Source organism: Elephantulus edwardii, unplaced genomic scaffold, assembly GCF_000299155.1.
Source record: "Elephantulus edwardii isolate Elephantulus edwardi_28Jun2011 unplaced genomic scaffold, EleEdw1.0 scaffold00006, whole genome shotgun sequence".
NCBI lineage: Eukaryota > Metazoa > Chordata > Mammalia > Macroscelidea > Macroscelididae > Elephantulus > Elephantulus edwardii.
In genome coordinates, this window is record NW_006399756.1 from 5,644,846 (window position 1) to 5,672,362 (window position 27,517).

Genomic DNA, 27,517 nt, shown 5'->3' on the forward strand with positions numbered 1-27,517 from the left:
GCCCTCCAAGACAGCATTCCCGTTTTCCTTTTTCCCCAGTGAAAGCATCCCAGTTAGGGCTGCCTGTATCTTCAGATTCCAAGAGTTGCGGCTCCCCTGAACGTGGCAGGTCCTGTCCAGTAATTCCCGCAGCCTCAAGTACAGTCATGGAGCGGTTCGATTTGAAGCGGTGGTGACGAGAGCTGCTATTGTTAGTCATTCTTTTGTCTCTCTCTGGTTCAAAGGAGAAGGTGTGTAATTAACACTGAGAAGCTCTGAGCCTCGGCTTCTGTACAAAATGAGTAGGTCGTTCCCAGGCTGCCTCCCTCCCTTCACAGACGGTGCTTCAGGGCAGAGACGTAGGACCAGTGTATAAGTGAACTCTGGTGGCCTAGTGGGAAGGAGCTACACTGCCAACCCCAAGGTGGTGGTTATGTGTCATCAAGTCACCTGGGACTCATAGCGACCCTATATACAACAGCCCTAAACCCTGCTCTGTCCTGCGCCAATCTCACCGTCTCCAACACACCTACCCCCATGACTCCTGTCACGGAATCAATCCACCTCCTAGAGGATCTTCCCCTCCTGCACTGTCCCTCCACCCTCCCAAGCATGACGTCCCTCTCCAAGGACTGGTCCATCCTTGCAACATGTCCAGAGTATGTCAGACGAGGCCTCAGAATCCTTGACTCCAAGGAGCAGCCTGGTTTCACCCTCTCCAGGGTGAACCTGTGCACAGTTCAAATCTGCTAGCTACTCTGTGGGAGAAGGATGGGCAGACTCCTCCTGTGCACTTGGCAGCCTCTGAAAACCTGCTGGAGGGTTCATTGAGGGTCAGTTCCATCCATGAGAATGAGCACCGTGGTCTCAAGTGGGTTGCGGTGGTGCAGTGTGTAGAGCTGCCCTCAGCCTCTGGGGTGGGGGGGTGGGGTGGAGAAGGACCAGACAGCTAGGGGTCAGAACTGTCTCAACGGCAAGGAGAAGGGAGGGAGTCTCCCACTGCCGTCAGCATCCTGACCTTTGGGGTTCCTCATCTTTGCCTTTTTTGCTCATATTTCCCCGATTCTAGATTCCCTTTTTTGCTTTGTCCCCGTGTTCGCTGCCAGTCAGCTCTGCAGACTTCCCCCGCCCCGTCCCCTCACACCAACCTTCTGACCGAAGACACTTCCCAGGTCTCTTTCTGCCCCTTCTGCCTCACTTCCCTGGGGGCCTCCCTGCTCACCTGAGGCCTGGACTCTCACCTCCTCTGAGGACACAGCCCGAGTGTGAGCAGGATTGAGGCTCATGTTCTCAGTCGTCTTGAGTCCCCTCCGTCTGGGTGTTTTGTGCGCTCGCTCGCTCTCTCAGAGGATGCTGACCCTCTGAATTCTGTGCTCGAGTCCAAGGCTTTCTCGCTCTGGAGGTTGGTTAGGAGTGACCATTTGTTCTTCAGGTTCCTAAGGAGTGCCCGAGTGACAGAAACCTCTCTCATTGTAATGAAATGTGATCCACAGGGAATTTCTAAATTTCAGAAAGTGGGAAAGTCTTGCTTTAGTTCCTGGCTGCAGCCGTAAGTTCCTGGGACTCGGAAGAGTTTCCCAGCCCTTGTCATTTGCTCTGTGCCTCAACTTCTTGGCCACTTTCTTCTCAGGACCTTCCTTCTCAGAGGTAGGCAGTTACCTTTAGCCGCAGATGTGAATCTGTCGTTGGCAATTTAACACAAGTCCTTCCCATCAGTCCCGGAGAACAAGCGCAGTCCTGTGTCCACACGTGGACACAGTGTGTGGTCAGAAGACGGGTACAGGACTGGCCAAGCCTGGGTCCGCTTCGCTCTTGGCTCTGGGAAGATGACAGTGAACTGGAGAGTAATCCCCCACCCCGCCCACTTCTCAGGTTTCTTCAGCTGCCCCCACTGAGGTGCAGAACTGGCTTCATCAGAGGGCAGATGACAGTTTTACTCAGAAAAGACGTAAAGCACATTTGTACTTTTCTAGAACAACAAGAGCTGGAATAAAACCAGCTGTTGTCACGTTGTTGATGTCCATAGATTAGCATGAACAACAGGAATGCCAAGGAGAGGTGAATTATCAGTGGTGAAGGTGGCATTTCCCAGCCAACACAGTCATTGGGGAGAGGAGGCATGGGGCACCCACAAATATCAGTGCTTTCTGAGCCTGAGTCCATGCTCAGGTGGCCCATAGGACATTTCTTTCCCATACTGGGGAAGGTTTATACGATCAATAGCAAAGCTGCAGATGATCCCTCTCGGCCCACACCCGGTTACTGGTTCCGGCATTGATCTCCTGCACGGTGGACCTTCTTTGCCCCTTTGATCTCAGTGTCCAACCTTGTCAGAAGCGGTGCCGCCTTTCAGTTTGGTAAGTGACCTTTTGGTCGCTTTTTACCTGGTGGTACGACCAGGTAGCAGAAACTAAGCATATTGAGGGACATAAGCTGCCTGTGCTGAGCGTTCCCTGGACAGTGGAGGCTGTTTTGTGTGTGTTTACCAACTTTAAGGTTAATGGTTCAAATCCATCAAGCAACACGATGGAAGAAAGGTCAGGCAATCTACTTCCGTAAAAGATTACAGCCCAGGACCTTCCGGAGCATTCTGCTGCTGGCTCCTGGCAGCACTGGTCATCAGTATCACCTCGACTGCAGTGGGTGAGGCGCTTTCGTTCTGCAAAAATCCATCCTTTGGGAATAGCATGGAGAGCCTGTTAGAAAAATGGGGCTTCCCCCCCCCTTGCCAAATGTACTTTTCTTACAGAGATGATTTATAATTGCGCATAGCCAGTAATCAGCACCATCGGGGGCTTTCAGTTTTTAGAAAACAACCAAGTACAGACAGACTTTAGGAGAAAAATGTACTTTGATTTGAAGTTTATAGAGATCTTTTCAAACACTTCGGGTCCGCTTCTCCATCCTCCCGCATCGTAGACCTCAGCTCTTTTACCCACGTGTCCTCGTACAAGGGGTGAATTCCCCCCAGCCCTCTGTTGTGTGTGGGTTTTTTTCCCCTTTGCATAATAATACTTGTTTGCCCTCAAACTCATTTATCATCTTAAAAATATCATAAAAGACCAATTACTTTCTGAGAAATGCTGACTTTGGACTTTTCACCCTGAGATCACACAGACGGCACCCGGCGCTGAGGACATCTGCTTGCACACATGTCAGCGCGGGTCTGGGCTGGGTCCCCGGGCTGCGGGAGGTGGTGCTGCGGCCTGTGGCTCAGCTCGCAGCCTCTGGCACCGACACAGACGTGGAGAGGCAGAAAGAACAGCTTGGAATGATGGAAGCATGGTGGGAGCGGAGCAGGCTTGAACAATAATAAGAAGTGAGCCAAAGAATGATTCGCTTTAAACCTCAGAATTGGATGGCCCTGAGGAGCCCTCTGGAGAGCGGCTCGAGATGGAGACTTCTCCAGAGGATGTCGAAACGCTAGATAAGACCAGGATGTTTTTGTACAGTATTTGGACATGAAATTTGTCTTAAGTCGATCAAGCTGGCCTGTGGTTGTGATACGTGCTACCAGTATATCCTCGGTAATTGTTCCTTAAATTTGGAGAAGATGAAGTGATTAGGCCTCTGCTACAATACAGATGAGAATTTCATGAGGCAGTGTGTTGTGTGTGCCAGGAATTAAGATGTGAGAGTGTTTGCCCAGGGCGTCGAGTGGACCAGGGTGTGTTTATTTCAGTCACAGAAGGATCTGTGCCTGTGGATTGCCCATGATGCAGTGTGAACCTTGAATGTCTGTCCCCAAAGCTCATATCTCATGATTCAGTGTGAACGTTGAGTGTCTGTCCCCAGAGCTGCTACCAGCTGACTGTACCCTATAGGGGCTCATCCCCCGGTCCTCCACCTGCGGTGCGGTCCGGACCAACACTCGGATCTCCATCTCCACGTTCCTTGTGCCGCCTCCAAGGTGGTGGTCATCTCACGCAGAAGCGTGGACGTCCCTCATTCCTCCCACCAAATGTCCAGCTTTTCCTTCAAAGGAGGACTGAAACGTCGACTCTGCGGAAATCTCTCCCAACCTAGATACACATGCGTCTGTTTTCCAGTGTGCCATCAGTTCTGGGGCTGAGTGAAAATGCCCTCATGCTGACATGGATGGGGTGTGGGTGTGTGTTGCCAAGTGTTCTCCCATTCAAACGTGGTCCTGAAAAAGTACATAACACATCTGTTGTGAATATAAATAAAATGACAAGGGTGGGGGCTGCTCTTGTTATGTTATAGACCACGTGGTTAAACACAGCCTCTGGTGGATGAAATGTAAACCGGGGCTGCTCACCCATGGTGCTGTGAGCGTTGTAGACTAGGCAGGTTCTTGTTGGTCCTGCCGGGTATTTATCAGCATTCTGGGCATCTGCCTAAGTTAATATGCCGCTTAGCATTCCCTACTTAAGACAATAAAACAATGTATCTACTGATTGCCAGATGTCTCTTAGGCGTGAATCAGCAACAACTAAGAAGCACCGATTTACACTCACCTATTAGTGCCATAGTGGGTAATGTGTTGGGCTTCTAAACAAACAGAAGGTTGGTGGTTCAAATCCACTGGCCACTCCAGTGGACAAAAAAAGGCAAATCCCCTTCCGTAAATATCTGTTGCCTTGGAAACCCCGTCGAGGGTGGCTGTGAGTAGGAACTGCTTGTCTGGCAGTAGGTTTATCGGAATAGACGGAGCCCTAATAGCATCTTCTATGTCATGCAGATTGATGAGTCTCGCTCTGATCCTGAAGCTTCGTTCCTCTACACAGAGTCCAGCTTCATGACTGATTTATTCAGCACTCAGATTTCATAGTTAATGGAGAAAAGGTTCAACCCTGACACCCTTCTTGCTCTTCTTGGTTTTAAACCATGCTGTTCACCTGTTCTTTTCTTGATCTAGGTATAGATTCCATATGAGCACAATTAACTGCTCTGGGATTTCCATTCTTCTGAGTGTTGGCTTTGGTTTGGTAATGATCTACACAGTCAAATGTCTTTGCATTTGCAATAAACCACAGATAGACACTCTTTTGGTATTCTCTGCTTTCAGCCAGGATCCATCTAACATCAACCGTGATATCCCTGATGCCATAACCTCTTCTAAACTCCACTTGAACTTTTGTCAGTTCCCTGTCAGTATATTATTCTAGCTGTTTTTCTATATCTTCAGCCATATTCACTTGCATATGATATTAATAATATTAACATTGGGGTTATTGAAATAGGAGGAACCCTGGTTATATAGTACCACCCAAAAGATCAGATGGTCAGCCCCCAGCAACTCTGAGGGACTAAGGAGAGGCAGTCTGCCCCCGTATGATTCACAACCGTGGAAACCCTATGGAGCATTTCTACTCAGTTCTGTACCGTCTCCGTGAGCCTGACTCAAGTGAATGGTAATGGATTTGGTATTGAAATAGATCCCTGAGTGATAAATGTAGTTAAGAATCTGACTAGTAACTAGTAAGGAGAGGTACATAGCTTGAATGCACACAGAGGTGACCTGGAAGAAAGGCCTGAAAAATATGCTTTGGAAAGGTCACAGCTCTGGGGAACCTGAGCCCTGTGTAACATCTGTCCTCAGACACAGCATTGTCCCAAGTCAGAGGCCATTCAGCGGCAATTAACAGCAACACTGAAGTCACTACTTGTTTGAAAGACTTCTTTTTAATTCATCAGAAGAAACTGCAAAGCCAGCACTGTCCCCGCCCCTTTGAGAGTTGACTGTTTGAATTGGTTCCTGGAGTCACATGGTTAACACAGGATACTGTCTGTGAATGAGTGGGATTTCATCAGTACCCCTCTTCCGGAGGACCACCCCCTCAGTCTGTGGAGACTTTGGCATCAGGATGGTGAGTGCCAGCTTTCCTGGATGACTTTGAGGCCTTATTTTTTACCCCGACCCAACTTTTGGAGAGGAGACCAGAGCAGCACCTGTGTATTTTGGACAGTCGTCTTCCAGATTTCATTCCACTTTGTGGACTCTGATTTGGTTCCTGACAGGACAGAATAGAGCTGCTCCCTGGGGGGTTGAGGCTGTGAACCGTGTGGAAGGAGATCTGGTGAACCGTGGTTAAAGTGCTTGCTGCAAACGGCAAGGTTGGGTTTGGACCTATCAGCTGCTCTGAGTCTGTCCTGTGTGTCTGAGTCTGAGAGTTCGAACCGCTGCAATTGCCTTGAGGGGAAACGTCGGTGTGTCTCTGTCGCTGTGTGTCTCATCCTCACTACTGTTGGTTTGGAGCCGACTCGTAGAGAACCTTCACCAGCTTTCTGAGACTAAATCACACGGGAGGAGCTTGCCTACCTTTCTCCCAGTGAGCCACTGAGGATTCAGACGGGCAGAGAGGTGAGGCCTGTTGGGTCGAGAGCTCAACTCACTACAAACTGTGCCCCAGGGCTCCTGTGATTGGGAATATAGTCCCCCCAGTTCTGGGTTTCATGTCGTGAGTTTCCTTCTTTCTCTAGGCTATCCTTAGGGATGTTCAGACAGAACCTGGGTTATTTTGACTAAAGTTCCACTGTTCTCAGTGGGGGTGTGGGTCCCCATCCCTTAGGTCTCCAGTGCTGGAAGCCGGCCGCCTCCTCTTGAAGCATCAGCTCAGTGGCAGTGTGGCCTCATGCCGTGTGGACCACGAATAATGCATGTGGCCATCTCCCCCCGCCCCAACCCCGTGCACATGTAGGTGCCTGTTGACGGCTCACAACGAGCTGTGCTCTGTTTCTGCTCCTATCTGTGCATACTTTTCTGGTTATTTGTCTTGGATGAATTTTTAGAGGTGGAATTGTTGGATCGCAGCTCTGCACATTTTTAAGGAGTATGATAACCACTTCCAGATTCCCTCATGGAAGGCTGTGCTGATTTACACTCGCACCAGCTGGCCACGGACGTGCCCGTTCTGGCATCGCACTGACCCTGGCATCTCGTGTGTTCACGAGGCTTGCACGACACGTGACAACTACCAGGTTGGCTCAGAGAGTCAGGTTTTTAAAAGCTCTCAAAACTTTAGAATGTGGATAAAAATATGTACAGTAAATCAGTAAATAAAATGACAAGGCCTTTGAGTCCACAGGAGTCCTTGTGCTTCAGGGAGTAAAGCACGAGGATGCTAACCCAAAGGTCAGTGGTTCAAACCCATCAGTGGCTCTGTTGGAGAAAAATAGGGCCAGAAAGAGAAGCGTCCCTGAAGATCGGCAGGCTCGGAAGCCCTGTGGAGCAGTTTGACCCGCCTGCCAAGGGCTCAAGCTAGAAGCAGCTAGCTGGCGGCAGCTTGGGGTTTAGTTTTCAGTCCAATAGGAGAATTAGGTTAGCGTGTTCAAGATGGGAGGGGTCCGAAATAGAAGCACTCCGTGTGGAAAGGAGGTGGCGGCCGTGTGAAGGACAAGCCCGTGCTGTCTTGGGCTGAACTTAGAAGGTTTTGAAGTCCAGATCCCGCGGGTTAAGGAGTTGCACTGAACTCTAAATGAGCCGGCTCACATCTGAACTGTTCCAGCCAGGTGTTCATTTTAGGAAGCGCTCAGGCACTGAGACTGGTTAGCGAGCTGAGCTCTTGCACACTGATTGATTGGTACCCATGCCTCATGGGAAAGAGTGGAAGGAGCAGGTGTGTAGCATCCACACGAAATGTGCGTGGAGGAGGTGACTGAAAATGCCAGGCTTCAGGAGGCAGTTAAAAGATAAACAAGAGACATCCCTTACCAAACGCGGTGTTCTGATGCTTTCTGACAGTTGACACAAACTGGCGTGGACATGAGCCTGAAGTTCTCCCAGCTCGGCTGGTGGTGAGATCTGCCTGCTGGGAGTGTGGACCGTGCCTGCTGAGTGGCGTGGAGTGCACTCACTGTCTTCCCGTGGTGGGCACACGGTCCTGTCGAGTCAGGATTGCATCATCGTGGTCGGTTTTTGTCGTCTAAGTTCTTACTTGGCTGCCCAGTCCACCACCCACAGCTCTTACTTCCTTTCCCCCCTAATGAGAGGTTTACAGACATAGATGTTGGATTCCCATACTGGTGAAGAACATTGAATGTGCCATGGATCGTCAGAAGAATGGATCTGCCCTGAGAGGGGCAAAGGCAGAGTGCTCCCTGGAAGACTCTGGTAGAGGACAGTCTCGGGAGAAAGGCATCGTGCTTAGAAAATGACCAGTAGAAAAGAGGACATGTGCAGGGGGAGGGGATCAATCATGGAGTCGTCCAGTTGGATGAGGCAGCAGTGAGGGACTTAGGAAGAATCTGTTCTGGAAAACAATGTGTTCAAATTTTGTAAGTATAATTTAAACATAAAAGAGGAAGACTGTGAACAAGATGGCCTGACGCAGTGACTGTTGCCCAGCGTTCGTAGGGTTGACGTTGTGTTCTGTTGTGTGGAGAGGTGACTGGGTCAGCTGTCTCGGCAGGAGAGGGAGGGGAGTGTGCAGCTGGTGGGGAGGGACGGAAAACGCCCTTTTCATGGTGTTGAGCACCTACCACCTGACTCCATTCAACTCAGAGTAACCTGGTGGGACACAGCACAACTTGGAAGCCCATTGGGTGTCCAAGGCTGTACATTTTTTTTATCAGTAAACATGAAAATATTCTTTCATTATTTATATTTTATTGGTTGGTTTTTGGTGGGTTTTTGTGTGTGTAGTATTTTTTATTTAAAATTTTTATTCTTATTAATTTTAATGAAAATTTACAGAGACTTTGGATTTCCATTCATTCATTTTATTGGTTGTTTTAAGGGGCAGTACAGAGACATTATGAACAACCTGTACACAATTCTTAATGCATGTACCAAAAATCTAAAAGACGTAGTTATAATTGTTTTCTAAATTCGAGTGACCTTCCAGCTTTAAATTTGGAGGAAAGTTTTCATAAAGAAGAAAATAAGTATCCTCAGTTGTTAATAAACTGTCACCTCATTAAACCTCACTAATTCACAACTTACTATCACACACACTACACATTCACATTTTCAACCATTCACAAGGGCTGTATACATTTTTATGGAAAATCATCACATCTTTCTCCTATCGGCTAGTGAACTAGAACCAAGAACTTTCCTGTGAGAAGCTTATTCTTAATCAGCCACATCCCTAGGGCTCCTTTGTCTGCAACACATACTCCTAGACTCAGTCAGAAGGGATTATTCACTTTACTTACCTGGAGATCTGTGATTGCATGTTTCATGCTGCTTTCATGAATAGTTCTTTTTCATCAACTCCAACAGAAGCATAGTGTGTTTCTGCCGCTGAGTTGTAACAGTTTGCAACAAACTGGAAACTCAGTTGTAAGAACAGAAGTGTTTTGCTGGATCAAGGGCAAAAATGTATCCTCAGACAAAGGAACAGAAGGTTGATCAATACAGAGAGTGTGTGCTGTCACTGGCATTGACTGCTTCCCACGGGCCAGCCCTTCCCAGGCGTTGATATAAAACACACCACTTAATTCTCAGGGCTGCAGGGCTCCTGGCATGAGCAAGGGCACGGGGCTCAGAGAGGCTGACAGGAGCCTGTCACAGAGGCAGTGGCGACTTTGAACTCAAAGTCCACTTGACCTTGATTATAGGTTGCTTTGTTTGTGTATTTTGCTGTTTTCAGGATTTGGATGATGATGATGATGATGATGATAGTAATAATAATAATAATAATTATTAATATTAGTATTAATAAGCCACTAATAGCAGAATGGGGGATTGTGCCCTCCCAGGGATGCCTGGGAGGGAAGGCCTCATGTTGCTCAGAATCCGTGATTGGAAACTGGTGTGCACATTCCTGCTGCCTTGAATTGGAGCTGACTCCAGGTGGTGGGTGACAGAGGAAGCACATTCCCTTATTGGGAAGCAGCCTGTGGGTTGAACTGACCTCTTCTAAGTTCTGAGAGTTCCTACTCCCAAAGAATTAGCAGGAAAATCTTTTACTTGTAATCAATCTAAGTTTATGGCCAGCCTTGAAATCATTCACTATCAACCTCATGGAGGTTAAACCATGCCTTGCTTTTTAAATCAGATTGGAACTTGAGGAAGTGGCAGAATGCTTCCAGGTAGGTGACTTTAATCTGCAACCCTCAGGCCTGGTTTTAATTGTTTTTGGTCAAACATTCTTCTAAGTGGTATTGCACTGGTCTGTCCACTTGCTGTACAGAGATAACTCCTGGTTGCTGTGAAGCTGAACACCGTGACACTGATGTGTCAAATGTGATAATGGTTACCCATGGTCAACAGTGTTTGGTGGAGCTCCCCAATTAAAACAAACATGGAAGCAGGAGTGGCATCCACTTCTGAAATAGCTTGCCTCTGGGAACTCTCTGAACTTGGAGAAACAATGGAAGTTATATAAAGTGTTCAGGTCTGTTGTTCAAAGGGTTGGTAAGAGTCGTCTGTGACTTGATACACTTAACAACATTAACAAGATCATTTTTTTTAAAAAAAATGTGGAACACTTCATGAATTTGCATGTCATCTTGCACAGGGCCCTGCAAATCTTCTCTGCATCATTCCAGTTTTAGTATCTGTGCTGCTGAAGTGAGCACTGACAAGGTCTTCCGACAACAGTCCAAATATAAGTATTTTAAAGGTGCATTTAAACATATAACTTTGTTAAGATCGACAATAACATCCTAAAGAGCAAGGACATTTGAAGCCTAAAGTACATCTGACACATCGCGTGGCATCTTGAGTTGCTCCCTGTGCATCTGAGAGCTGGACGGTGGATAAAGACGACCTTGGGTTCCCGCACTGGGGAACATTCCAGACTAGATCATGGACTGCCAAATGGACAAACCAGTCTCTCTTGGAGCAAGTACAACCAGGGGTTGTACAACCCTTAGGCGCATGGATATTGAAACTTCAGCTCATATGCTCTGGACATGTTGTTGGATGGGCCAGACCTTAGAAAGAGGCACGCTTTGAAAAGCAGAAGGTCAGTGAAAGAGAGGAAGACCCTGGATGAGATAGTTTTCACAGGACTGCAGCGATGAACTTGAGCTTAGTGGAGATGGTGAGGCAGATGCACATGGGGCAGGCTTGAGACCCTCTGTTAAGAGGCTCGGTGCAAAGCAGTCAGCCTGACAGCACCTAATGGCGCCACTGCACGATGAGGTGCTGGTTTTTATGGGACATAACGTTTTTGGTGCATGTGTGGGAGACCTCGGACTGTATGCTTGGTCCTCGTTGAGTTTTGCAGGAAGTGGCCAGGCTCTTCTCCAGAACGACTGCCCCGTTGCCTCCCCCTAGCAGTGAGTGGGCGTTCCTGACACCCAACACTCTTCCTCACCCCTCTAGGCTCTGAGGCACCAACACTCCAAGCAGCATTCTGACGGGTAGGTACAGAGGTTGTGCCACGGCACTGTCACACTTTATTTGGCCAAATTACTCTTCTCAATCTGTTAAACACGAGTTCTCAGAGATCTTCCTGGAGTTCTTCGCGTGATTTTCTTTATGGAATGGTTTGGACATGTTTTTATAAAAAGTCAGCAATTAGCCATAATCCTGTTTGTAATGAGAACACTTGAATATCCTAGGCGTCAGTCCGTCCACAGCAGCTTGGCAGCAGCGCTGTGATCGATAGTGAGATTACTGTGGAAAGGGTTTATTATATTCCACTAATGTTTATTTGAAAGAGATTACAGTGCTGCTTTATAAATGATTCTTTGTCAACATTTGAATGAGAGATCCTCTTTGGAAGACAGCTTGCGTGCAAACAGACTGGCAACTTAAGCCGTTAACTCCCTCTGACTGACAGTTTTGAAATGTCGTATGAAGAAGGGTATCTGAATGTTTCCAGACATCAGATTAGATAGATAAATGAACTTTGAGTTGGAAACCAGGATTTCTGGTTAGTAAACAGTGTGTGTGTGTGTTTGCGGCCATGTGTTAATAGGCTCAGTCTGCTCTACAGAACAGGGCCCTGTGGTGGTCGGTGGTGTTTTCAGTATTACTGATTGCCTCTGTAAGTGTATGTGGGAAGGCGTCCCCTTTAGGGTAGCTCACGTGGAGGCGACACGCAGGCACAGACAGCGTGCAGCACCCACACCTTGTGGAACCCTCGTTCCCTTCCGTGATGCTGGTTGGATAAGGGAATGCCCGACCTGCAGGACTGTGCTGCTACAGCAGCTCCATTATGAGTAGTTTTAACACGATTCAAATTCCTCTCTTGGGGTTGGTTTCCCTCACTGTTCCCTTTTGTGATCTTTAGAAGGGCCTCTCTGGAAATCTGCAAGGAAACCTCTGAGAACGGGAACAGCAGCAAGGTGCAGGCTGTAACGTGGTGTGGGGTACACATGATTGACGTAAGATACGGATGTTTGGAAAACCGCAGAGATCACAAATGTGTGGTTGGTCATCGGTCACACACGTCGTGACCTGGGGCCTGACTGCGTGCAGTGATACCAGACATGCCCAGTCATTCCCAGATTCTTCCCTGGCACCAAGGTCGTAAACAGGCCCTTAGATAATGAGTGGACGATCATATATTTTTGAAATGTGCTCAAGTTTTTAAAAACCTCCTTATTTACGTCCATTGGGATCTAAACAGCAGAAGTACTGAAGGGTGCACTTTGGGTAGACAGCCGTAAATCGCCGTGGCCAGGGCTCTGCTGCTGTCGGGGGGAGCAGCAGTTTCATCTGTGATTGAGTTGCTGTGACAAACATTCATCTTAATCGAATTGTGCCTAATGGATTCCCATTTGGATCTCCTAGTGTTCTTCCAGGGAGCTCTGGTGGCCTGGTGGCGAGAAGCTGCATTGCAATCCCGAAGGCACGTGGTCTGAATCCCACCAGCTGCTCTGTGGGAGAAGGATGGGTATGGCGGGGGGAGGCTTGACCTCTGGTGGGCCTGAGAGTGGGTCAGGTGATGGGAGAGCACCCCAGCCTCTTGAGAGGCACGTGAGTGGTGAGCTGTGACTTTACAGACTGGTGGCACTGGTGTTAACTGCTACAGCTGTGTCAGAGGAGACCAAAACTGCTGTGATCAGTACACACATGTTTGAGATGCTGGGTACAGCGGCCGTGATTTATAATGTCGGCCGCACATCTGAGAATCCCATGTCACACCTGTAGTGCGGGGTAAAGAATTGCCCTGAGGCACTGAACGTGCCCAAGTGGTGGGGCGGTGCCTGCTCCAGGGAGGATAGGATAGAGCTGGAAAACAGCTCCAGAAACTCAAACGATTCCATCCTAAAATAATGCAGCTTTTTAAAGCAGAAAGGAAATATTTGTCATTCAAAAGCCCAAGCTGATTAGATGCTACCTGGACCAAGTTCTCCATCACCTACAAGCCCGTCAAGCACGGCTGGCCTGGCATCAGCGTCACCCGCTCCACATGCTTCGTCTCACTCACGTAACCCCTTGACAATAAAGGTCATGGGTGTCCAAAAAAAAAAAGTTTTACTATTGGAACAAATTGTTGAGTAATGCCATTTTTCCATCAGAAAGGAAAAAAATTGGAACCTCGTGAATAAACATCATCCTCATTTACATGATAACCAAGAGATCCCATTTCTTGGGAGTGGCTTAACTCCTTGTGTGTGATACTTGGTCTAATTCAGTTTGTTCCTCACTGGATTCCACAGCTGCATATCTTCCCAGCTGGAGAACCAGCACACTAATATTAAAGCAGTAATCAAGATTGCCTCTAAATATTCATAGCAATAAATGAGTCCCCCGTGCCCCATGAATGCCAAGGCTGCCGTCTGAAGCATTTATTTAGTGCTGGAGTGGGACCCGGTTATTCCAGACTTCCCTTGGATGCAGTATTTTAATAATGTTGTTCTCCCTGAACAGCCAGCTCACCCCCAGCATCCAAGATCCACAGTGGAGATGAATGACTTTGGCTCAGATGGGACTGACGCCTTTTAGCGGATAACCTGGAGCTGTGGTGGAAGAGGATGGCTACTGGCCACATCATTTCTTTTGTACAATGGCAATTCCTCCTGTCTTGCCAGCGTGGTTGCTTACTCACTGCCACATGATTTTAACTCGGAGATCAAGTTTGGACTGTTCTAAGTAGTTGAAGGCATCAAAAAGCTGGCTATGGATAAGGAAGACCAAAAGGAGGTAATTACCTTTGAGTTGTGCTGGTTGGTGAAGAGTACTGAATACTCCATGGACTGCCAAAGGAACAAACAAATCTGTCTTGGAGGGAGTGAAGCCAGGGTGCCTGTTAGAGGCAAAGGAAGCAACGAATGTCCATCTGAAGGAGAATGGATATATAAATGGTTCATACAGTAGAACATCATCACATGGCAGTGAAATACATGGACTGCAGCTGCCCACAACCACATGGCTGAGTCTAGCAAAGCCTAGGTAAGTAAAAGAAACCATTGTTGGAGGGATGGACAAGTGGGAAAGCTCAGAAGACAAGAAGGGGCGGGACAGAAGGATGAATGGAAATGAGAGCCATGAGAGAAGAGTGGTGGTGACTCGGTGTAGGGCGTGCAGTCAGTCTTGTAACCAAATGTGTATAAATGGGTGAATGGAAAACCAGTGTATCTGGGGAATTTTCACTCAAATCACAAGAAAAATGAAAAGTCTATCCGGAGTATGAGGCTGCTTACATAGGTTCAATACAGAGTAAACTGGATGGTATATTGTTGGCTAAACTATTATAAATCAGGATATTAATTAACAGAAAATGAAGGATAATGGTTACCACTGGTGACGAGTTAAGAGAATGTGGTAATTTGAGGGTGAAAGGACTCATTCTTGGTCTGAGAATCAGGTACTAATAATACAGTGATTTTATTATTGGTTTGTTTTTTAAAAATTGGTCTCTGTACATTTGATGTACTTTTTTAAAATCTATGCTTTCCATTTAAGAAGCATAAATTTAATTCCTGTTGAAGCATTTCCAGTCTATTGATTAGCATTTAATTGATTTATTCACAAATGCAATTCTTTAAGGATTCAATAAAGGGCACAGTTCCATTAGTGTGATCAATATATCATGTTTTAGGAAGGAATGTTGTACTTAACCAATACAAATTCATTGTCTTCAAAGTATATTGGTTAAAAGAATATGGAATGAGTTCATGCTTTTAGACTAAGAAATCTAATATATTTAATGGGCTGGAATTAAAGTATTACTCATTTTTTCCTGCCTATTGTTTTCTTTAATGCCATTCATACCTCCATTAAATACACAGATTAAAAGATCTTCTTTGGGGAAAATGAGTTCTTTCAAATGTTGACATTGGAATTTAATAAAGGCCCCTGCAGGTACTTTATGTGGAATTAGTAAAAATGTCAAAATTTACTGGAACAGCAAACATCAAATGCTGGCGAGGTTGCGGAGAAACGAGAACCCTTATTCAATGATGGTGGGAGTGTAAAATGGTGCAGCCACTGTGGAAGGCTTTATGGTGTTTTCTCAAAAAGTTGCAAATAGAAATACCATTTAACCCAGCAGTTCCACTACTGGGAATATACCCTAAAGATACCATAACCACCACCCAAGCAGATATATGCACACCCATGTTTATTGTGGCTTTGTTCACAATAGCAAAGAGTTGGAAACAACCTAAGTGCCCATCAACAAATGAATGGATAGAGAAGCTGTGGTATGTTCACACAATGGAATACTACACTGCATTGAAAAACAAGGAACTCATGCAATATTATTCAAAATGGGTGACCCTGGAGGACATTATGCAGAGTGAAATATCAGTCATAAAAGGACAAATATTGTATAGTGCCCCTGTTGTAAAATGGGACTGACATCAGGGTTGAGGGGAGACTAAGATGGGATAAATTATGTAGACTTCACTCAAACAGATGGGAGAACTGTTTAAAAGGGATATATGATTAGGTATTATTGTCATGACGGGAGTTCAGAATGAAGGCTGCATAGTGGAGTGGACTTTGGGATTTTATAACAATGAAATAATTTTTCTTTTACTTTTCAAGGAGAAGAGCAAATTGGAGGGAGGAGTGGGCAGGGAAAAAAGTGCAACAATGAATGAATGGAAATCCAAAGTCTCTGTAAACTTTCATGAAAATTAATTTAAAAAAAAAAGAAAACAAAAACCCACCACTCAATAAACACCAGCCCATAGCTGACGCTCTGGCAGGTTTTCCAAGGCTGTAAATCACACTGGAGAAAATTGCCTTCCTTTCTCCCTCAGTGTTGCTGGTGGATTTGAGAGGAACAGACTCTGGGGTAGCAGATTGCACCACCAGAACTCGCTGTGCCCCTGTTTAAATTGGTTCACTTCTTATGGGGTGGAAAGAGCTGAACATTATATTATTCTTCAATATAATTGTAGGAGTTTCTCTTTAAGGTGTATATGGTTTTTTAAAATGTTGGTATCTTTAATGTGGTGATATCTTCAACACAGCAAGTACTTTTTCATTCAGGTGACCAAATTGTTTTTAGGTACACACACAAGGAGACACAAACAATACATTTTGTTTGTATACACACACATACACACACATATTCATATTTTCGCTGTTTGACAGAACACTGACATGTTTTTGTCCTAACAGTTTGCTGTAAACATAATATGCTTGTTCTTAGATGTGATTAATTAGAGGAAATGACAGTCTTGAGAGAGAACAGTGTATAATGCAATCACATCCAAGTCTCCCAAACTAGAAGTAAATTTAGGCAAAAGTCCCCATGGTCAACTTGAAAGCAAGTTGTGGCATGAAATAGTTTTACACATTATGTGAAAATTTAATCAAGTGATGCGTGTGTGTGTGTGTGAGAGAGAGAGAGAGACAGACAGACACACTGCATAGCTTAGGAATAGGAATATTCATTTTAAAAGCTAAGCAAACTAAGAAATCCATGAGATTCTTAGAGACACCAAATCATATCAAATGCATGGATTAAAAAAATGTGGTTTTCATGAGATTATTGGATGCCTATATAGTCATTTGGTAGAATGAATCCACTGAAAGTCATTTAAGCCTCAAAAATATACATGGGTATTTCATGTGTTTAGGAAATCATTAGCTTACCCTTTAACCTTGAGTAGTTATTGAACATAATTGATACCATCTGTCAGTTAAAACCTAGAAGACTCTCCTTAAAGCATGTGAAGAAGGAACTTGGGTTCTAAATGTGTCTGTTTCCTGTGTTTGCCATGGTGCCGAGCGGCGGCGTCGGATCTGAGAGGACAGGAGTGTTTGGAATCTGCAGTCATGGTCCTCTAACGGCTGAGCTTTAGGACGAAGCTTCTGTGCCTGAGAGGTGGGTTTCTAAGTTGTGTGCTGTTTGAAGGACTCTTACATTTAACTGTATGCATGCTGGATATCGGAGTGCTGCAAGAGTCCAAGAGCCACCCTACAAATACAGTGACCACTTCTGCCAGCCCAGCAATGTGACTCAGGAATTCTGTGTTAACTTTGGCCCAGAGCTTGTCTGACCTTGTGTTGTGGGTTTTGTTCAAGTTTTGTTTTCTTTTTACCTAGTAATTTACATGTTGAGAATTTGGAACTTAGTCCATTTTAATTTAACATGTGGTAAAATATGGTTAGTTAATTAATCATCTAAGATAATTTCAGGATACATATACGTATGTGTGTTTTATATATATGTGAACAACTGGAACAGTACGTTGACAGAGAACTACCAGAAATGCAAGCTGGGTTTATAGGAGGTTGTGGCACTGGAGACATTTATTTCTAATGTCAGATGGATCTTGGCAGAAAGCAAAGAGTACCAGAGGGATATCTGTGTTTCATTGACTATGCAAAAGCATTTGATTGTCCTAACCTTGGGGAGAGTGGGAATCCCAGAGCACTTGATCATGCTTATGCAAAACCTATAGTTGGACCTCAGAGCAAGAAAACACTGCATGGTTCAAAATCAGGAAAAGAGTGCATCAGGGATGTGTCACGCTTCCATATCTTTTCAATCTGTATGCAGAATAGGTCATTCATCAGGCTGGACTTTATGAGGAATATGACATCAGAATTGGAGGAAGATTCAACAGCCTACATTAGGCAGATGATACAACCTTGTTTGCAGAAACTGAGGACGCCATGAGGTGTATGCTGCAGAAGGTCAAGGACTGTAATCTTCGATATGGATTCAAGTTCAGCATCAAGAAGACAAAGATTCTCACCACTGGGCCAATTGGCAGCATCAGTATGGGTGGTTAAGAGATTGAGATGGTTAACAGTTTTAGTTTGCTTGGCTCCACAGTCAGCACTCTTGGCATCTGCAGTTGGGGAATCAAAAGATGAATTGCACTGGGAGAATATGCTGTCAGGGACCTCGCCAGAGTACTGAGAAACGATGTCAGTCTACAGACTAAGGGAGCGCCTGATTCCAGCCATGGTCTTTGAAATTACTTGCTATGCATCAGAGATCTGGACAGTGATTAAAGATGACAGAAGAAGAATCGATGCCTGTGAGTTGTGGTACTGGACGAGTCTTGCACATACCATGGACCACCAAGAAAATAAATAGGGTTGTCTTGGAGAGGGTGACACCAAATTTCTCCTTGGAGACTAGGATTCTGAAGCTCCATCTCACATACTTTGGGCAAGTGGCCAGGAAAGACTGGTCCTTGGAGAAGAAGGATATCATACTTGGAAGGGTGAAGGGTCAGCACAGGAAAGGAAGACTCTGGATGAGATGAACTGATACAGTAACTGGGACGATGGGGTAGGTGTGTCAGAATCATTGAGACTGGCTCAGGACAGGGCAGGCTTCAGAGCTGTTGTACATGGAGTTACTATGAATTGCAGGTGACTCGATGGCACATAACAACATACTTAGACTATAGTACCTGTACACATGGATTGTATATATGTACTTAAGGTGTGGGACTAATAAGGATGCCTTTGAAATATGGAATAGTCATATTGTTGCTTTATGATGTCTGATCCGCTTTGACTCAGGACAGTTGTACGTCAACAGAATGAAGTGCCATGTGGCCCTGTGCCACCTTAATGACCACAGCCGTGTTGGGTACATTGTTGCAGTGCCTTCCAACCCAGGTGGCTCATCCTTCAGCATCAGATATTCTGATGGGCTCCGTGGTTTTCATTGCTTGTGTTTTGGAAATCAGTCACCAGTCCTTGACTCCAGGGTGCCTCCAGGTGGACTTGAACCACCTAATTTTGGTCAGCAGTGGATACAGTGTTTCCAGCTCCCACTCCTCAGAGACTTGAGTGGGACTCTGTAGGTTGTGACAAGGAAGTGGCATCTTATCAGCGGTGGGTGTTCAGTGCAGGCTTACTGTGAATAGGGTGAATCAACTTAATTGTGTTTTCCAAAATGTCACACTGGCTGAGTGGGGGTGGGGGAGGGGGAGACAACAGCAGATGTGAAAGAGGCTGAATTAGAAGGGCATTGTGGTCATGTGGGTGAGGCATGGCTGTGATTTCAACCATGGTGGGAATTTCTAATGGAGAGAAGAGATGATGGAGATAGAAACATGAGCGAGAGCTCTCACTTTCTGGCATGAACATTTGGGGAACTGAAGGAATCCTTTATAAAGAGATTAAAGGAGTTGTTGTTAGAAGGACGGTGTTTTTTTTAAAAAAAAGTCCCAGGAGTATGTGGCTAAAAGAAAGGGGAACAATACTAGCCAGGCACTCCCAGGCTGTCCATGCCTTCTAACAGAGATGATGCATCTTCTAGGCAGATCTCTTCTGCTTGGAGGTCTCAGAAGGTTCTTATGCTGAATGAAATATCTCAGTCACAAAAGGACAAATACTGCATAGTGCCACTGTAGAATGGGACTTGACATCAGGGTTGGAGTGAGACTGAGAAAAATTGGATAAATTATGTATACTGCATTGAAACAGATGAGGGAGAGAACAGTTTAATAGCAATATATGATTGGGTATTACCATTATGACAAGAGTCCAGAATGAAGGTTGCATAATGGAGCGTACTCGGGACAGGGGGATGGGGGGACACTATATATCAATGAAGGAATTTTTCTTCTCCTTTTCAAAGAGAAGAGCAAACTGGGGGGTGGGAGAGGGGTGGGACAGGGAGAAAAATGCAACAATGAATGAGTGGAAATCTAAAATCTCTGTAAATGTTCATTCAAAGTAATTTAAAAAAATTATAAAATAAAAATATAAAAGGAAGCGCGTTTTTCCCCATCACAGGCCACTGAGAGTGTAGTCTGATAGCTGACAAGTCAAAAGCAAACTGTCTTTCCACTGACTTTGCTGATTTCTCTTGCAGAAGCATCCAGATTTCTTGAATGTCCGGATCCAACTGGAAGACGAAGAACTGATCATAAATCTGGAAAGAAATGAGTAAGTCGAGCTCCTTGTTTACTGTATGGGGGAAAGGTGAAGACAGTGTGGTCTGAAAACTGTTGTGTCCTTGAAGTTGGCTTTGTGAGAAGCAGAATAGAGCATTTTGCGTCGTAATTCGAGTCTGGAATTAACATCAGAAAATTATCCAATGGAAAAAACAAAGGATTTTATCACGTTCAGAAAGAACTCTTAACTCAGCAGATTTTGCTTGTGGTTCTAAAGTTTCTTCTTTTTCTTTTTTCCCCCGAGACTGACTTTTCAAGGATAGAAATATAGCATTTCCTGTTCTTCCCCAATATCAGTGTCCCGTGATAAGTTGACTTTTGGCAATTCCTGGGTTTATAGAAGGAGGAACAGTTCCAAATACATAGAAACTCTTATTCTGACAAATTCCAAGAGTTTATCTTTCAAAGCAAGTCTCCTCATTACTATAAACTGCTTATTTTCTCTCTGTGTTTTAAAATGTGAATTTTTAAAAGTCTTTTTGCAAAATTACCTAAATTTCCAGAAAAGAGTACTCCCCTCCTTCTCCCAGAGCACATGGATATTAGGGCATATTTCCTTTGCAGTACAAAACCATGACTGCCTCACAGTGTAGGTAAAAATAGCCCATGTCCTCCTTGGCCTCCCACTTGCTGGCCATTCTGAGGCACTTTTCAGGTCTAAGGGTCCCTGTCATAATGGATTTGATTTGTGCCCGACGAGTCATGGAGTTCTAACCAGTAATCTGTACGTAAAGCTGTGATTCAATTTCCTATAGCATGCTTGGGCTAAGATAGGTGCTGCCTCCTCTGAGAAGCATGGCTTCCTATTCCTTCACCCGCACTAAAATGCTGAGTTTTGCTGAAATACGGGTGTAGAGTGAGCCAGACATGCTGGAATGACTTCCTCCCAGGGCCGTGGAGGCATAAATTCTGACTCAGCGTCTCCAGGCACACCAGTCTGGTCTTTCCCTTGCACTGATGTTTTGATTTAGGAAAGGGGCAAATCCAACTGATTCAGACCGTCGGCAGCCAATCCTAACATTCAGCATTACCTCCATGTAATGTGACCAGAACATGCATGTGCCAAACCCCAGAGCCTCGCCCTGGGACCTGGAGCTTCTCCCCTGGTACTTCTCACAGCCCCCCTCCTCATGACCAGCAGAAGTTTTACAAACACCACATGATTTGGTTTTCATTTTCATTGTGTCTCCATCTTAAAATAGAGATTCAGGCACATGGGTGGGAAATCAGCAATCTAAACAGAAGCCTGTGTAGTGCTTTTGACTTCTCTCTCTCACATTCACTGCCGTTATTATATTGATGCCAATGCAAAGCGGCCCTCCACTGAGCTTTGGAGGCTGTCTTTACAGGAGGTCTTTTCAGTTAGCAAAGATTGTAACTTCCTTGCTTTTATTATAAAGGGAATATGTGTCTAATGCAAAAAATAGAATACTGAAAGGGGAAAAATAATAAGAACAACAACAGAAAGTATCTTGATTACCAAAGACAGCCTTGGTGAACGTGTTGAATTTTTAGATTGATTTTTTTTCTTACGCAAAGTGCTTTGTTTCTCGTCTCTTTAATTTGCATCATTATTTGTGTATGATTTTATATTCTACTTTCTTAGCTAACTTTATAACGCGTGTACTAGAGGGTGAAACCAGGCTGCTCTGTGGAGGCAAGGATTCTGAAGCTTCGCCTTGTCAGACTTTGGGCGTGTTGCAAGGAGGGACCAGTCCTTGGAGAGGGACGTCATGCTTGGGAAGGTGGAAGGATAGTGCAGGAGAGGAAGGCCTTCGATGAGCTGGATTGACTCAGTGACTGGGGTAGTGGGGGTAGGTGTGTTGGAGACAAGTAAGGTTGGCTCAGGATACAGCAAGGTTTAGAGCTGTTGTACAGAGGGGTTGCCATGAGTCGCAGGCAACTTGACAGCACATAACTATTCCGTATAGAAATGCCTTCCTCAGAGTCATTCTATAAACATAAACTCTGTGTGTGTCTCCCTGTGAACATCACTACAGATAGTACAGTACACATTGCCTGCAAGATAATGACCATTTCTATAAAATATCATTTTCTTTTTTTAAGTGCTAAAAGCACAAATATTTTGGTATGTTTATTTCCTTTATCATAGGTGGGTAGAAAATACAGTATCAGTGTAGATCCTTTGTATAAAAGATACATTTTTAGATGGAATCCATGGGTAGTATAAATGGTTAAGGTGCTGATTAAAGGCTTGAAGGCCAAGTCCATCCAGGGGCACTTTGTCAGAAAGGCCTGGTGAACTACTTTTGAAAAATTAGCCATTGAAAACTTTATGGCCTATAATTCCAGTCTGACAGAAGTGGGTCACCATGCATCAAAAGACAACTGGTGAAATAGCATTTTAAAAACTACCTTCATTCACTCACTTTTCATTCTGAACCTTATATAATTTCAAAATTAGCAAAGCTGAAAATAGACCCAGCTCGATTTATTTTCCCCAATTTTGCTGCTAACTTACATTTTAGAAAATATAGGGAAGGTGTTTAATATATTTCAGTGAGATTCTATAGTTGTATTTTTATCACACTATTAGTATCAATTTAAGAGATTCTGTTATATCCATAATTCTGTTATATACATTTTCATAGTAAGAGCCTCCCAAGGCAACTATTTTCATAAGTTTTTCTCCAAAATACTTAGTGTAACACCTTTTTGACAAAGGTTACATGTTTATTCCACACTGACTTTTCTTTTTGAGACAATGAAGACCAAAAATCTACAATTTTATAAATAGAAGGAAATGCTTATATGCAGCTAGCTTTTAATGCTAAAGATGCAAAAAGTGACATTTCCCACTAGCATTTTTAATTTGCATTTTCTTTGGACCGATGTATCTAAATGAGGCTATGAGAAACTAAAGATGAAAGTTCAGCCTAAAAGTACATTTGTACAAATTGATTAAATTGTGCCTTGACTATGAAGCAGAAAACTGCAGAGATTAATAATGTAGATCTTTCTTTCATGTGAAGATGTTAGTAATATAAAGTGCGTGCTTGCAAATAGATTCCATGGTATTAATTTTATTTTTAAGTTGCACATGGATAATTTTTTCTGAGTAGTAAGAAAAACAATTTTTATTTTATAGACTTTTTATATTGGAAATAAAGCCTTTGTTTTGAAGGGGGAGGAAACCTTTATAATGGCTGAAAAATTTGAATTATTACTAATAAATGATGTATTTTATATGTTTTCACTTTGAAAGCACTCAACATTTCTAACAATTGACTGTTGCTTAAGCGTCCAGAAAGCCTTGCAGCAGTGCCGCGGGAGGGGCCTTCTGTGGCTCCTGTTTGTGCTTTAGTGACTGTGCAGAGGCATTTGACTATGTGGATTGTAACAAATTATGGCTAAAATGGAAATCACTAGGAATCTCAAACAACTTGATTATGCTCATGTGAAAACTTCTACCTAGACCAGGAAGCTGTTGTCCTGACAGAGCAAGGGAACATTGCATGGTTTGAAATTGAGAAAGGTGTGTGTTAATGCTGTATCATTTCTCTATATCTATTCAGTCTGCATGCTAAACAAGTAATTAGAAAAACTGTACTTTATGAAAAAGAATGTGGCATCAGGATGAGATAAAAGCTCATAAATAGCCTGTGTTATACAGAATACACAACATTGCTAAAAACGAGGTGGACTTAAAACTTGCTGCAGAAGAACAAAGACTATAGCCTTTAATATGGATTATATCTCAACATCAAGAAAACAAAACTCCTCACCACTGTGTCAATAGGCAACCTCATGACAGATGGAGAAAAGATAGAAATTGTCAGTGATTTCACCTTTATTAGATCCACAATCAACATCTTTGGTACCAACCGTCAAGAAATCAAAATATGTAATGCATTGGGGAAGTCTGCTGTCAAGGACCTCTCCATAATTCTTATGAGCATTGATGTCAGCTTGAAGACTAAGGTGTGCCTGATTCAGGCCATGGTCTTTTTCATCACGTGCTATGCATCTGAGAGCTTGACAGTGAATAAGGATGGCAGAAGGAAAAGCGATGCCTTTGAGCTGTGGTGTTGGAGAAGGAGACTGAATATCCCTGTGTCTTGGAGAAGGTCCCACTAGGGCGTTTCTTAGAGGCAAGGATGGAAGAACTTCATCTCATCTACTCATTAAGAGGCCAGTCCTTGGAAGAAGATGCTTAGAGAGTTGGAGGGTCAGAGGAGGAGTGGAAAAGCCTCCATGAGCGGGATCAGCCTGGTGACCGTGGCAGTGAGCTTGAGGATATCCGGGATGGTGAGGGTGACTCAGGATAGGAAAAGGTTTAGATCTGTTGTTCATGGGATTTTTGTGAATTTTATTTGACCCTGGATGTGCTCCCCACGTTTTGCCAATAAACCTGGAGGACAGCTGTTTGGCCAACTCACTGGAAGAAATCTATATTTATTCCCATTTTAAAAAAAAATGACCCGACAGTGTGTGGAAATTCTTAAAAAATGTCACTAATATCACACACAAGCTAGATTTTGCTGAAGATTATCCACAAATGACTGGAACAGGACATCCACAGAGAATTGCCAGATGTGTAAGCTAGGTTTGGAAGAGGCTGTGGCCCTAGGGACATTGTAGCCAACGTTAGATGAATCTTGGCCGAGAGTAGAGAATACCAGAGGAATGTCTGTCTGTGTTTCATTGGCTATGCAAAGGCATTTGACTGTGTGGATCACAAGAAATTGTGACTGACCTTGAGGAAAATGGGAACCCCAGAATATTTAATTGGTGCTCATGTGAAATCTATTCTTGGACCAGGAAGCAGTAGTCAGAGCAGAGCAGGGAAACACTGGATGATTCTGGATCAGGAAAGGTATATGTCAAGGATGCATCCTATCTCCATACCTTTTCAATCTATATTCAGAACAGATCATTCAGGAGGCTGGGGTTTTTGAGAAGGAATGTGGCATCAAGATTGGAGAAAGACTCAACAATGAACTGCATTAAGCAGATGATATAACCATGCTTGCTGAAACTGAGGAGGACATGAGGTGTATGCTACAGAAGGTCAAGGACTGTAGTCTTCAATATGGATTGAAGCTTAACATCTAGAAAACAAAGATTCTTACCGCTGGGCCAATTGGATTCATGATAGATGAAGAACTTGAAATAATTCACAACTTCAGCTTGTGGCTCCACAGTCAGCACTCCTGGCACCAGCAGTAAGGAAATCAAAAGACAAATTGCATTGGGAAAATCTGTCAGGGACCTCTCTAGAGTACTGAAGAGCAACAGCGTCAATCTGGAGACTAAGGTGTGGCTGATCCAGGCCCTGGTCTTCACTGTTACTTGCGATACATCAGAGAGCTGGACAGTAGCTAAGGATGATAGAAGAAGAATCGATGCCTTTGAGTTGTGGTTCTGGAGAAACAGTGTTGAACATACCATGTACTGCCCGTAGAACAGGTCAGGCTTAGAGCAAGTTAAACCAGGTTGCTCCCTGGAGGCAAGGATTTTGAAGCTCTGTCTCACATACTTGGGCACTTGGCCAAGAGAGACCAGTCCTTGGAGAAGAAGAACATGTTTGGAAGAGTGGATGGACAGTGCAGGAGAGGAAGACAAAGAAGGAGATGGATTGACCCAGTGACTAGAGGAGTGGGATTGAGTCTGTTGGAGACAATGAGATTTGCTCGGGTTAGGGCAGGGTGCAGAGCTGATACATAGGGTTGCTGTGATTCTCAGGTGAGTCACAGCACTTAACAACAAGTATCCGGAAAGGAGCACTGGTGTCCCAATGGACTGAACACTGGAATGCAAACCTGAAGCTCACTAGTTCAAATCCACCATCTGTTCCCCAGGAAAGAGATGAGGCAATCTGCCTCTGTGAAGATTTACAGCTGTGGAAGCCCATGGAGGGGCGGTTACTCTCCCCCATGAGCTCCCTGTGAGTTGGAAGGAGCTCAGTAGCAGCGGGTTTTGGCTGTGGAAGTATCCGGGAATATATTTCAAGTAAAAACTTGCCTAACAATCATAACCAGTGTTGACTCCAGGTTTAATAAGAGTTTTAATAGAAAGATAGTGCCAAGGAGCATCATGTAATTAACCCTCCTCAGAAAGTCTCCCGAGATAGACCAGTTTTTAATTCTTCTTGGAGCACAGCTTTGCATACATCAGAGCTATGTCAGGGAATCGATTTCCCTTGCCTTCCAGAATCCCTAATTTGTACAGAAATTGGAGGCTGCCTGCTTAAAACCCACTTTTGCGTAGCTGTAATTGAATGTTTAAAGCAATGCAAAGCCTCCCCCGAGAAGCATTTTTCACTGTGTTGCTGTCTTCTCTGGGGCTGCAGCGAGCACGTTTACAGCCTCTGTAACTCTTCTCCTCCCTGCAGGCTCTTCAGTCCTCTCTCAACAGCATCTCTGGTCAGAACACTTTATTGCGCAGGCTGGCAGGCCAGACACACTGTCTCCTAGTCTGACTCCCAGCCTGGGAGAGTTCACAGTGCTGCGGGTAGAGCGAGCTTCTTATGTCTCACACTGGCTAAACACCTGCTTCCTAATTCTTTCCCTTCACTGTGTGGAGGTGTTTGCTGTGAGATGCCCACAGCCACTGGACTTCTGTTCAGGGGTCTTTGACCAGGAGACACACTAGTATTGGCATCTGTTCTGTTGGAAATAGCTCCAGGCATGTCATAAGGGACACTTTTGATAATGTTTAGAGGTATAAAGAAAAGGCATTTGCAAATTGTTAAATGAGCAATACACATATTTGAGAAGATAATCTGACAACATCTCTCAGGATCAAAACCCTTGGAATCAGTAGTCAGGTGATGAGGAGATGTTTTGAATGGGTAAAGTCTGTAGTCAGAGACCATTCCAGATTATTGAGGAGCAATGATGTCAGTTTGAGGACTAAGGTGCGCCTAATTCAGACCATAGTCTTCTCCAATCACTTGTTATGCATCTGAGACCTAGACAGTGAATAAAGATGACAGAGGAAGAATGAAGCCTTGGAGCTCTGGTGTTGGAGAAGAACATGGAAAAATTCCATGGATTGCCAAAAGGACAGGCAGATACATTTTGGAGAAAGTGTTGCCACAGTGCAGCTTGGAGGCAAAGGCAATACAGCTTTGTCTCACTTTGAGCATGTTGCTAAGAGAAGCTATTTCTTGGAGAGAAACATCATTCTTGGAAAGGTGGAGGGTTGGCAAGAGAGCAAGCCCTCGAGCAGATGGGCTGACTCAGTGACTGCAGCAGTGGGCTCAAGGATGTCAGAAATGACAGGACAGAGCAGGGATCATGGGGTTGCCATAAGCTGTATACGACTCGATGACACCTAACAACAACAACAACTCGGGATAGCTTAGTACAGGACGAGGCAG

General features: G+C 44.6%; 1 protein-coding gene across 1 annotated transcript in view; it reads left to right on the forward strand.

The window, feature by feature from the left end:
* The window catches only part of ADAM12 (ADAM metallopeptidase domain 12), a 267,155-nt gene that overhangs the window by 22,058 nt on the left and 217,580 nt on the right, over positions 1–27,517 (forward strand). Inside the window, exon 4 of the mRNA XM_006880131.1 lies at positions 20,091–20,164. Within this exon, the coding sequence (XP_006880193.1) occupies positions 20,091–20,164 (74 nt within the window). The remainder of the gene's footprint in view (positions 1–20,090; positions 20,165–27,517) is intronic.